The sequence below is a fragment of the Onychostoma macrolepis genome, chromosome 07 (assembly GCF_012432095.1).
Source record: "Onychostoma macrolepis isolate SWU-2019 chromosome 07, ASM1243209v1, whole genome shotgun sequence".
Classification (NCBI taxonomy): Eukaryota; Metazoa; Chordata; class Actinopteri; order Cypriniformes; family Cyprinidae; genus Onychostoma; species Onychostoma macrolepis.
The window spans coordinates 16133117-16146620 of record NC_081161.1 but is presented as its reverse complement, the minus strand read 5'-3'; the positions used below and the strand labels follow the sequence as shown (position 1 = coordinate 16146620).

Sequence of the window (13504 nt, the reverse complement as noted above, 5' to 3'; positions counted from 1 at the left end):
TCTGCTCTGATTGGCTGGCTTTATGCAATTAAAGATAGGAGTCGAGTTGCACAGGTAGATAATCAGTCTGCCGTGGCTGCTGTTTCTAAGGAAGAACAAGTCTTCTTTAAAACAAATATTTGTAATTCACAGTATTGACTCTTTGAAATAAACTGCGAGTTCTGTTTAAGAGACACAGTAATGGTAAACAAGATTTTGCTCTCAGGTTTATATAAGATTTCAGATAAACTTCCTTATAAATATTACATGAAAAACATTACATGAACTAAGTGAACTTTGTCCTTAAAACTACACCACTGAAAAATTGAAAAAAATGCATTAAATTTATCAAAGGTGACAGTAAAGGCACAAAAGACAAGTAATGCTACTCTTTCTCTCTCTCTCCCTCTCTCTATATATATATATTTATAGAAAGAACAGAAATTATTATATATATATATATATATATATATAAATAAATTCAGTTTTTTCTATTCATCTAAGAATCCTGGAAATATGCTCCATGGTTTTCACAAAAATATTAAGCAGCACAACAGTTTAAAACATTGATAATGATAATAAATGTTTCTTGTTCACCAACTCAGCATATCAGAATTATTTCTGAAGGATCATGTGACACTGAAGACTGGACTATGGACTGCTGATAATTCAGATTTGAGTCACAGTAATGAATTACATTTTAAAACATAGTCAAATAGAAACGCTTATTTTATTGTAATTTAACAATATTACTGTTTTGATAGATAGATAGATAGATAGATAGATAGATAGATAGATAGATAGATAGATAGATAGATAGATAGATAGATAGATAGATAGATAGATAGATAGATAGATAGATAGATAGATAGATAGATAGATAGATAGATAGATAGATAGATAGATAGATAATAAAAAAATTCCAGACTTGGTGAGCATAAGAGAGCTTTTAAAAAATTTAGCAAACCCAAATTTTTGAACAGTAGTGTATATCCTACTTATGCCAGGGATTGTGTCCCTTGAACAGTTCTTTAACATTTTGGCAATCAACATTACTTCACAGAAATGTGCACAAAGACTTACAGAGGTGGATGTAGAAGGCTCCCCACTGCAGTGAGCTGGCGTGAAAGTTTCCTCCCTCTACGTGCAGGTAACGTGTACTGACCGTCTGCGAGCGAAGTCGGTTAAATAACGCCACTTTCGTTCCTGATGCTATACAGACTGCACACAGGAGAAAGAACAAACCACAGAGACTTCAGACAATGTTGTGTGAATCAAAAGCCATTTCCATATCTCGTATATAGCAGGGTGCAATCATTCATTCGAAAACTGTCCAACGGTCGTAAATGCAATTCCTTTGAGTGTAATGTGGGCGGTGAATATACTCACGGTCTGCATTTTTGAGGGACTGTTTTTTTTTGGAAGGTTTGGAGATGACCTTGATCCTCTTGCTGAGGAAGACGCCGATGTCTGTGCTGTTCCCGTAGAACATCTTCACCGACAGCATGAAGTGCTTGCGTTTGTCTGAGTCTGAGATGTACAATGTTTTGGCTGTGCAATAGTTCTGCAGGGAGGAGGCAAGATTTGTGTATTCATGAAAAAAATAATGGGATGCTAATGGTATTGTTTTGGCTCTGTGTGCTCGGCTGAGTAGCTCTTGTCATTTATTCTGGCAACACATCTGTGTGTGTGTGTGTGTGTGAGAGAGAGAGTGTGAGTGTGTGCATTACCTTCCCCTCCAAGTTTAGCTGCTGCATCTCCTGGTCACTGTTGCCGATGCCGATGAAGGCACAGGGCTGAGACTCCTGCTCCGAACAGCCTTCTCGCTCCATCTGCTCCCTCTTCTTCTTCCATCCACAGCCCATCAGATACACACAAGGGGGAGGACAGAAAAACCTAAAAAAAAAACACATTTTCAGAACAAAATTTGAGTGATGCTTGACCATGAAAAACTCACTGGCATAATGTAAATATATTTAGACAGAATATATTTATTTATTTAGATATCAGATAGATAGAAACAAATAAACAATACGCTGCTTTTGGTCATGAATGAATGAATGAATGAATATTTAAAACATAAGTCCTGTTTGTGGACTTCAGCTCCGCTTTTAACACTATCATCTCAAACCTCCTCCTGCCCAAACTAACTCAGCTCTCCGTGCCCACCTCCGTCTGTCAGTGGATCAACAGCTTCCTGACAGACAGGCAGCAGCTAGTGAGGCTGGGAAAATACACATCCAGCACTCGTACGATCAGCACTGGAGCTCCTCAGGGTTGCGACTTCTCCTCACTGCTATTCTCGCGGTACACCAACGACCCCTCTGTCAAGCTCCTGAAGTTTGCAGACGACACCACACTTATCGGCCTCATTCAGGACGGTGACGAGTCTGCTTACGGACAGGAGGTTAAGGAGCTGGCTGTCTGGTGCAGTCTTAACAACCTGGAGCTCAACACGCTCAAAACAGTGGAGATGATTGTGGACTTCAGGAGAAAACCCCCTGCTCTTCCCCCACTCACCATCATGGACAGCACTGTAACAACAGTGGAGACATTCAGATTCCTGGGCACCACAATTTCTCAGGACCTGAAGTGGGACATTCACATAGTCTCCATTGTTAAAAAGGCCCAGCAGGAGCCACAGGAGCTGCTGAAACAGTTCTAATCCGTCATCACTGAATCCGTCCTCTGCACTTCAATAACTGTCTGGTTCAGCTCAGCTACAAAATCTGACCTCAGAAGACTACAGAGGGTAGTCCGGACTGCTGAGCGAATCATTGGTACAACCCTTCCCACTGAATATTTAAAACATAACTGAACAAACAAACAAATAAAAGGCTGCTTTTGGTCAGGAATGAATGAATTAATGAATGAACAAACGAAAGAAAAAATGAATGAATGTTTAAAACAAATAAACAAGCAAACAAACAAATAAAATGCTGCTTTTGGGCAGGAATGAATGAATGAATATTTAAAATAAATATAATAACTAAAATGAATGAGTAAAATGACTAGAATGAAGGAATGAATGAATGAATCAATCAATCAATCAAATGTTTAAAAAAGCATCTAGGCAGGACTAATGAATGTTTAAAAAAAATTTACAAATAAATAGCATTGAATATTAATTCTATTAAATATTCAACTTCAACAGATTCTGCAAGATGTGCATTAATGAGAAAACACAACTGTTAATTGAATGAATGTACAACAAGTGTACATTACACATCAACTGTACAGGACCTATCAGAATAACTTCAGATCTGCACTAGGTGGCAGCACATGTGTAGTGTTGACACAGCTCTCACTTTCAGGACAAACTCAAGTAACCACCATCAGATCAAAACACACAAAATCCAAACCTAAGCTAACCTGAGCACAAGGTACATTTCATTCAGATCCCCCACCAGAGTTTGAGGGCTATGTCATCTTTGCTCATCTCATGTTTATTGTGGCCTACATCAACAAAGAGATGCTGGAGCAAACAGACATCAATCAGCATGACCTTGAACGCAGAAGCACTTGACATTAAAACCGTGATCTCTGTGGGTGACGTTATCAGCTCACTGCACCTCATCTTGGAGAGATGCTCGTCTAGACATGAGGCGGGGGAATACTCATGACACAACTGCAGCTAATATCTGAAAGCTGGTGCAATAAAAGGGGAATAACAGCGGTTCCACATCCAGTCAAACTGAAACATGTTGTAGATATGAGTTAGGGGGCAGACCCAACCCCAATCATGTTTCATCTATATACATGACGGCCTCATTTGTACTGTTTAGCATATTCCGTACTGGTGCTTCTGAAATGAAAAAGGAAAATACAAGTCTGACGTCTACTTTCACATCCTAATAGTGAAAGATCATGTCTTAGACTGGACCACTAGCCTAGGGAGTTTGATCTGTATCAATGTGTCATTGACAAGATAGCAATGAAACCGCTGGTTTAATCTACCTACCTTATCACATGTACATACAGCTACAAAGAGCATCATAATGCATTAGGGCATAGGGCATTGCTATGGGGTTAACAGAGTGTTCTGGGTGCTTTTAAGGGTGTTGCAATAGTGTCAGGATGGGGATGCTATGGCGTTTACCTCGAGTGTCATGGAAGGTTATCAAGGCACTGCTGTGTAGTTGCTACAGTGTTGTTGGTGGTTGACAGAGCATCACGGGTGATGGTTAAAGTATTGTTATGCAGTTGCTAGGGTGTCATAGCTGGTTGTTAAAACACTGTTATGCAGTTGCCAGGGTGGTTGCTGGGACATTTCATGGTTTTATTGTCTGCTAGGCAAAACTGTAAATCAAAATGTTAGTTCTAAAAGTAGAAGCACACCTCTCCTTAACAAACCACATGATTTAATGAACCACTTTTGTTCGTAGCACTGGGACTGGGACGAGTTAACAACATTAAAAGTAACAATTAGCTGTTTTAAAAGTCAACGGGGTCACAAGGACATGCAAAGAAGCAGAACTGGTGCAACAAGTCAAGTGCTTCACATTCATTTTCAATTGAAGCTAAATGATACACTTCCTAGTCATAAACCATCTCTGATTACAGAACACATGTATATGATTTCATGAAGCGCACACTTTTGTTCTCTCTGGCTCTCATCTGGTATTCTGTCGCTCTTGACATGTGTCCAGGTTTTGGCTGTGCTGTTCACGAATAACAGCGCTGTCTCTCTGCCAAATGAGGCCGAGCGAGCTGTAACCGCGACATCAGTTCCCCAGACACTGTGTTTCTCTACAGTTATCATCTTGTCTCGCTTTCTGCTGACCTTCTCTCCTTCACTTCCCTGTCTCATATCACCTCGCCTCCTTAATCATTTCTTTTCTCTTTCCTGTCATTATTTGGTTACTTTTCTTATCAGCTTCTCTCTCACCCCTTTTTTTTCTTCCTAAATGTTCTTTCTTTCTCTTGTCCTTTCAACTATTCATCTTACTGCATTCTTCCCTAAAAACCTAATTTTCCTACCTTAGGGAAGAGATGGCCATGGGATAAGTTTATGTGCTCAAAAACAGATAGATAGAGAGCTAAGAAGTGGAACATGGGTTAAAAGTGAAACTTAAAATTGCAATGCTCATGGCGTAAGATGCTGAAAAACAACGAGACACAATGCAACCACCAGAAATTAAATAATAAATATGGTAAATGTTAAGTATTTACACTTACCAAAAGGTCAAAAATCATTTACATTTTATCTCATGAATTGTAGTTGTCATTTACCTTTTTTCATTGCCGTATGATTTCTGTGCAACTTTAGCGTGTAGGATGAGCACAGTTTGGTCTCCTCGTTCCTTGAGGTAATTCCGCATGGCTTCTCTGAAATCGGAAAAAGGGGAAAAAAAACACATGAGACAGATAATATTATTAAGCGATAGGAATTTTGAGTAATTCCATAGCCAAGTAGTCAAGTTAAAATTTAATAACATGCAAAATTAATTTTTTTACTTCACAAATCAACTTTGAAATTCAACTTTGCAAGTTTTGAATAGTTTTACAAGTCGACTAGTTGATGATGTACCTAACTAGTTGATAACTTGTGCACATCCACCTCACCAACAGATATCTACCTCAAACTGAAGTGGTATAAACAGAGATGGTCCACACATAAATGTGAATCATAATGCTCAATACTGTGGCTGTAGGAATGAAAGTCCCGCCTTACAGTTAAAAAAGCCAATTGTCTGTTTGTTTACTCTAAAACGCACTTGAAAATTAGTTGGACCAGCACTTTTTTAAGCATTATTTGAGTTGAAGAACCACAGTATATGGAGACATTGTTGTCAGCTTTTAACCACTGAATTTAAGTATGTTATTGAAACAGAATTTTGACAGAATTTTTGTCTTTCCCCATTTAAGTTGTTGAATGGAGCTGTACTTGCATGTACACAATTATGGCTGCCAAGTGACCTGACTTGGACTTTGGTATAAAGTTATCATAGATAAACAAACATCCATAAGTGAAACAGGCAAGATTACATTTTTGATAAATATTTTCATAAATACTGCAACTCTATACGACTTCTGCTTTGCTTTTCACTCATGTGCTTTAACTCCAGTGCTACAGTTTTGAGTTTTTAAAACATCCTTGTGTTTCAGACCTGTAAAACCACTTTAGAAGTGCTATTGTAGAGGGCTCTGGTGAAAGCATGTGGTGTATGCGTGTGTGTTTCTTTAAAGAGAAAGCTTTCTGAAGGCCTGTATGCGCTTCAAAACCCAAATCTCCAGAGCTTGACTAGAAACACAGGCCCAAGTTTGATTAGCCAATTCTCTGGTGAGTGCAACTATGTGTTGCTTGCAGAAAGCACACAAACACTGTAGCCAAAAACCTCAGCTTTCCAGCTGGGGGTCTTTAAAATAAAAAGAAAGGGGGGCGGGGGGGGGTAAGAAAAAGGGCAAAAGGACAGCAATGTGTGTGTGTACAAGTCAAACGGCACAAAATCTCTTAGCTCATAATCGAAGAATTTCGATTTCATGTCAGTGTTCCAATTACCTCAGTAAACTAACGAAAAACATCCCAGCATGTGCAAACTTAATTTAGCTCGCTAAATGTGGACACTCTGGAAGTGTGATGCATTTCAAGGAAACATTAGAAAAAAACATTGCTTCAAGGTTGTCGTTTAATATGATTACATACACGCTTTCAACAAAATCCTAAACAGGAATATTCTGCAGGAAGATAAAAAACACTGATCTGTAACAGACCATGTGTTGGATAAAAACGCTCACGTAGACACTCACAAAAAAAAAAAAAAAAAAAAACGGCCCATTTGCACAGATGTCAGTGACACCTGACACGTCAAAATGCTCAGAGGGACACAGAGATGGGGTAATTGTGGGGGGCAGCTAACACACACACACACATAAGCAGCTTCCCTTTGCCACGCAAATGTCTCACACACGCTCAAGTTAGACAAGCTTTTGTTATGGAAAGCAAGGGGGCCCTGTGACATGAGGGTGGGAGGGGAAGTATGAGAGGGAAGAGAGGTGAAAGGGTTGTGCTCTGACAATAATCCTTCTCCTACAAGACAAGAGACAGGCTCAATGCACCAAGACTAACAGGAGGACTAATGACTAACGCTTAAAGTAAATGTAACTTCACACACAGTCTTATTCAACTTACCAGCAGCAAATCTGTAAACACTGAGAGCTAAATGTGCCACCAAACAAGTGTGTCATTAAAAATAGAACTATCTTCTTCAAAATAAAGGTGCATTCGGTAGTCTTCTGCTAAAGTATTACATACTAAGAATTGTTTTTTTATACGACTAATGCTAATACATTGTGTTTTTGAAGAGAGTCATCTGAATGCTGTACACGTAACAGTTTTGTGCAGAGCACTCCCCTCAATGTATTTCGGCATTTTGAAATCTTCGACAGAATCTTTACGCTCATTGGTTGCCGCTTCTGTAGGTATGCTAGTAGCATAGTGTTGTTTGGAGATGCAAACATCTAAATTAGACAGAACACACTTCTTATTGTGCTTTACCAGCAGAAACAATGAATTAGTACCTGTATGGCTAAGCAGAAAAGGTCTAAAGACGAAAGAAGTAAAGACAAACATGGAGTTTTGGTTCCTTGCTACTGTTGACTTTGGCTTGTTCAGTTGGGGGTTAAAATACAATTAAAATGTAGTAATATTATCTAAAATTATTATTGATTTGACTTCATTGAAACTGTCTGATGAGAAAAAACTTGAGCTGAATAATTTCCGGGTTTCCATCCAAAGTTGTGAATTTAACTTATGCGCAAAACTGGAATATCGCAATAAAACATTTGCGAACAAGCACTGTTTCCATCCAACGAGTCAAGGAGAACAAAATCGTCACTTCCTGATAAACCTGCACTATAAATCACTAAGAAAAGTAGGAGAATATAATCACTTTCATATATAATAAATTATTTTATTTTTTAAAATAAGCCATTGCTTTCGGAGGTGGAATGCTGCTGTTTGGGAACACAGTCGTGTAAGACATTTCTGGGAGGCAATTAGAAAAATATTTTGACGACAGACTTTGCTCGGACATTTGAGAATAACCATAACAACATTTCAGATGTTGTGGAATGATATCGGTCTGCTGGTTAGTCAGGTTTTGCCGTCCCATAGCGCAAAGTCGCATGACTTTTTTGATGTGCTTGGAGAAATTTATTCCCATCTCCCATTATTCGCATCAACCCTTTTTTGCACAAGTCAAAAACCACCTCAAACGAGCGTAAAAACTTTTTTGCAAATTAGGGGATTTTTATTCTAAATTTGACGTATCCATCACTCGTTTCTCATGCGATACTTCAAAATGTGCATTAAAATAGAGTGATGGAAACCCGGCTTATGACACTATTGTCTTCTGAAGAGTTGCTTTATAGCTGAATTTAATTTTGTTTCATAATTGATGAACTTTGCAACACTGATACTGTTATTGACACAGAACTGAATAATGATACTATTATAGATCTACTATACAGCTGAAACTGAAGTCTTTTCATATTTGACGAATTTTGCATCAACATTGTTATTTTACTGTTTATTAATGTGAAACTGTTTGAAATAATCAGTATTGTATAGTGCGCTATATAAATGGATGTGACAAGACTTGGCTCATACAAAAAACATAGGCGTAATATATCAGTACAGCATACACAAAGTGGAAAGATTTCATGACATAAAATCCTAGTAGTGATGCCAAAGTTGCTTCTTTTTTGTTGGAAAGGTAATTATTAGTGCTGGGCAACGATTAACCGTGATTAATCGCATCCAAAAAAATAAAACAAATTGTTTATATAATGTGTGTGTACAGTGTATATTTATTAAGTATATATAAAGACACACATACAGTATATATTTTGAGAATATTTACATGTATATATTTACATAGTTTATCTTATATATAAATATATTTAATAAACATGACATTTTTCTTAAATATATACATGCATGTGTATTTATATATAAATCATAAATATACACAGTACACACATATATTATGTACACAAAAACTTTTATTATGAATGTGATTAATCGCGATTAATCGTTGCCCAGCACAAGTAATTATTTATTGGCAGCGGCTACTTGCACTAAGTGTAAAGAGCGATAGAGGCTATTTACACTAAGTGTAAATAGCAATTAGATGCTATTTACACAGTGCAAATAGCATATTTTCTTAACGATAGATACTATTTACACTAAGTGCAAATAGCAATGGATTCTATTTACACTGTTAAAATAGCAAGATTTTCTGCTATTTTTGCTACTTATTGCAAATAGTGGCAATTATCTGCACCTCAGTACTGTAGTACATTATAAAACAGTACGCAATAATAACGTATTGAGTGTAAATTATAGTTTTAATTCAAATTCAAATTAGGCTATTAAATGGATGCTACCTTATTGGGACAATAAAGCCCTCCCTACACCTACCCTAACCCTACACGATACTTTATTTTCAACTTTTTGATTATTTTTACTGAAAATAAATGCTTTTCCGATGCGATTTGAAAAGGGAGAAATTTCAGCAAAACACAGGTTCGAACTTGTCAAAAAGCATGCGCCCTTACCATCTACGCCACTGAAACTGATGTTGAATGAGTGTAGTGTTGACTATCCCAATCACACGTTGGTGGGCGGAGTTAGTATAAATAGCCTCTGCCAACAAGGCGGCCTATTTGCACTTAGAGTAAATATACACTCCGTTATTTATTTCTGTGGGCTATGACAATAAATAAATAAATGGCAGTTTACTACAGATTATTGCTTGTCTTATGACGGTAAGACACAGTGCTTGTCTAAACATACAGTAGTTTTAGTCTTAGGCCATACGCTGTCAAATTTTTCGTCATGCTATATGATTTTACGGTCATTAAGAACACTAAAGAGAAATCCTATCTGACAGGTTGTACACGGTTTTATCTAAGATCATGTATGTCAGTGAGCGTCGTGAAGCGAGTGAATATTGAACTGTGCTGAACCTCCCAGCCTCACAGGACACACACAAACGGTGAATTCCTGCAGATCTGGTGATGTCATCTTCCTCAGGCCCATGTCATCTGATACCTTTGATACTTCTAATAACCTGCCGTGTGTGTGTGTGTTCAGAAAAAGAAGACTCAGTGGCCATCTCCAACATGGACTTGGCTTATGTACTTCAGAAAGGACAGATCAAAACCTCTACTGAGCAGAGTCCTCTCCTATCCACGGATAAAATGTACCCGTTTGGCCAAATGCTAGCAAATTCCCTCAACACTGCAAAGACAAGCATGTGTGGAGCACATGAAATCAGCTGCACGTCTGATTCGTGATTACAGGCACCAAAGCAAGAACATTCCGAGACTTTCGACATTTCCCTTCAATGCTCAAGTGTTTTTACATCAAGAGGGTTCAGCTTTGATATCCGGCAACCTGACAATTCACAAAAACACCAGCAGTGTTTACAAAGCATCTCAGAAGAGAGTTTATTGATGGCCCTCGCCATTTGCAGGGGTGCTGGGAAAACCATAACACATCTTCTGTTAGCATTACAATCAAAGATCTGACAGTATAGCCCTCAGCTAAATTACGTTATACCATTTGTTTCTTCAAAGCTGGGTCAACACGGTCAGTTAGTCAGCAAAGAGCTGACTATAGTGAGGTTGACCGCTAAGACTCTATACAGTTTTTTGGCTTTACTAAACAAAATTTTGCCAAATATGCTTTGAATTTCGAATCAGATGCAGCTTATCAGAGAGGGTTTTAATGTGCCAACAGTGCAACTTTTAGATTGTAAAACTCTTTAAATTCATGCCCTTTTAAGCAACACCACCTCAGCCATTAAATCAGCACTTTTGTAACAAATTTACCACCTTCAACAATACATTTCAAGACAATTACACTCAGACTTTATACCACCTGCTGAGAGAAATGTTCCTATTGTGCATAATCTATACACCTCTGTTTGTTTCTGAGGACTATTATGCTTTTGTGCAAAGGTTATACACAGTTAGTCATTTATAGTCACAGAAAGGTGTAAATGCACTAGCATTTAAAAGTTTGGGGTCTTTTTAAAAAATTAAAAAAAAACTTCTGTTCAGCAAGAATGCATTAAATGCTGTTCTTTTGAACTGTCTATTAAAAAAAAAAAAAAATCCAGAAAAATATTATGTTTTCAACATAATAAGATATGTTGCTTAAGCACCAAATCAGCATATTATGTGGGATCATATCACACTGAAGACTGGAGTAATGGTTGTCATCAGAGGAATAAATAATCTATTATTATTTTATTGTATTATTAATACATTTTCACAATATTACAGTTTTAGATCCAGCCTTGGCAAACACAAAAGACTTTCAAAAACATTAACAAAAATCTTGCCGACTCCAAACTTTTGAAAATTCTTGGTGGACGCTGAACAAGCCTAATTATACAAAGCTTTCCAAGATGACTAGTTGTTCTGACAACCTACTGACAACTTGATTTAGAAAATATATGCAGTTGTGTGTACGTTTCACAAATGAGATTAAGGATCAAAGATCACTTAGGATCCAAAACATACACCACCCAAATGCTAAAGTGGAAAACATATGATAGTAGGTTTGAGATTTATTCCATTGGCTAACATCTTATGGGGAACATGTGAACCAAACTTGGCATTATTTATGTCATGGTTTATTGCACCTTGCAGTGCTGGTAAAATAAGGTCAGAAATAACATGCAACTCCATGCAAGCGGTCCTGGAGATCAATCAGAGTTTTCCTGCACACGCAAAGGTCTCGCACGCAAAGTCAAGCCACTGGGCCACGTGACGTCATGCGCTTAACAGAAAAACCACAGACCTTCAGCTTTTCTGACAGCTTCCTCACGGAAAACACACATATACTGTACTTAAAACAGTGGTGATTGATTGAGAAATGTTTTATTCAAACAGAACTGAAAGATTCAGATAGCTTATATCCACCCAACTGAAGAGAAGAAAACCTTGCTTAAAAGCATAAAATATAAAATTTTGAAACAAAAAGACATAAGTAATAACAAGCAACCACAGCATTACACAGATGCACATAAACAGAAAGCCAGACACATTGGGGAAAGAAGTGGACAAGCCTTTGTGAGTCATCAGTTTTCAGCAACAGCATGATAAATATGGGCACTTCAACAGGAAGAGCTTTTGACACGCACACAAACACTGAACACGCAATAGCAAACCCGCAACAAATGCGATAATCGACATACACACGTATTTTAATAAGTTTCAAAACCACAGGACACGAAACTCAGAACACCACATTATACAAAAGACCTGAAAGATGTAAATTTTTAGAAAGACAGAAACTTTACAATGGGAAAACCACAATGTGACGTGGGCTACATACAGTCAAGAACCATATATCTTTCTCTTTATGTGTCATATGTGGAATTTAATCATTAAACTATTCTAAATGAATGACTTCTCAATGTAATGCTTTCGTCAAAAAAAAAAAAAAAATGTTTTTGAAAGGTGCGCAAGCCCAATAAGTCTGAGATAACAACCCAAAATAAATATTTCAATATTTTTCAGGTTTTTAATAATATTCAATATATATTTTGATATTTGTGAATTTGCTCTGAAATGGCTTAAAAGTGGATTTTTAATCACAACCAATAGGACCAGACCATGGTCCAAGTAGTAGTCAAAATGGTTAAGTTATTATTAACTTTCAGGGTTTGGATTTACTTTTCTTTTTTTTTTTTTATGATTTTTGAAAGACGTCTCTTATTCTCACAAGGCTGCATTTATTTGATCAAAATACAGTACAAACAGTATTATTTTTAAAACATTAAAATAAATTAAAATATTTAAAAAAGTTAAATAATGTAAATAAATATCTAAATATTTATGAATAATTTTTTTTTTTCTTTTTTTTAAACTAGCTACATGTACTGCGTTAGATTAGCCAGGACTTGTCACATGCGCTTACATACTGTTGCTCTTTTGTTGGTTGGTTTGATTGCTTCTATTGTCCTCATTTGTAAGTCGCTTTTGATAAAAGTACATGTAAATGTAAGGTAAATGTCACATTTTAAATAGCAGTTTTCTATATCGAATATATATTTATAATGCAATTCTGTGCTGACGAATCTGAATTTTCAGCAGTCATCACTCTAGTCTTTAGTGTCACATGGTCCTTCAGAAATAATTATAATATGCTGATTAGGCGCTCAAGAAACATTTCTAATTATTATAAATGTTGAAAACAGTTGTGATGCTTAATATTTTGGGGAAAATATCATACATATTTTGCAGGATACTTTGATGAATAGAAAGTGCAAAGAACAGCATTTACATTATAAACGTCTTTGTCACATTTTTGTGCATTCCTGTTGAATGAAAAAAAAAAAATCTTGCTGACTCCAAACTTCTGAATGTAAACAGATACACGTTAGAAAAATACTATCAAAATGAACAGTTGGCAGATAAAAAATATTGTTGATTCATCTTGCACTAAGGGACGTACAGAAATTTGAGTCTAATCAAATCTGTCTAGAATTTGCATGACCCTATTAGT

The 13504-nt window shown here is 36.9% G+C and overlaps 1 protein-coding gene across 1 annotated transcript in view; it reads right to left on the bottom strand.

Moving 5' to 3' along the window:
• The window catches only part of rbpjb (recombination signal binding protein for immunoglobulin kappa J region b), a 51498-nt gene that overhangs the window by 8117 nt on the left and 29877 nt on the right, over positions 1–13504 (bottom strand). The window contains exons 3-6 of the mRNA XM_058780539.1: positions 5212–5307; positions 1710–1875; positions 1369–1543; positions 1063–1200 (exon numbers count right to left, since the gene is read on the bottom strand). Of these exons, the coding sequence (XP_058636522.1) occupies positions 1063–1200; positions 1369–1543; positions 1710–1875; positions 5212–5307 (575 nt within the window). The remainder of the gene's footprint in view (positions 1–1062; positions 1201–1368; positions 1544–1709; positions 1876–5211; positions 5308–13504) is intronic.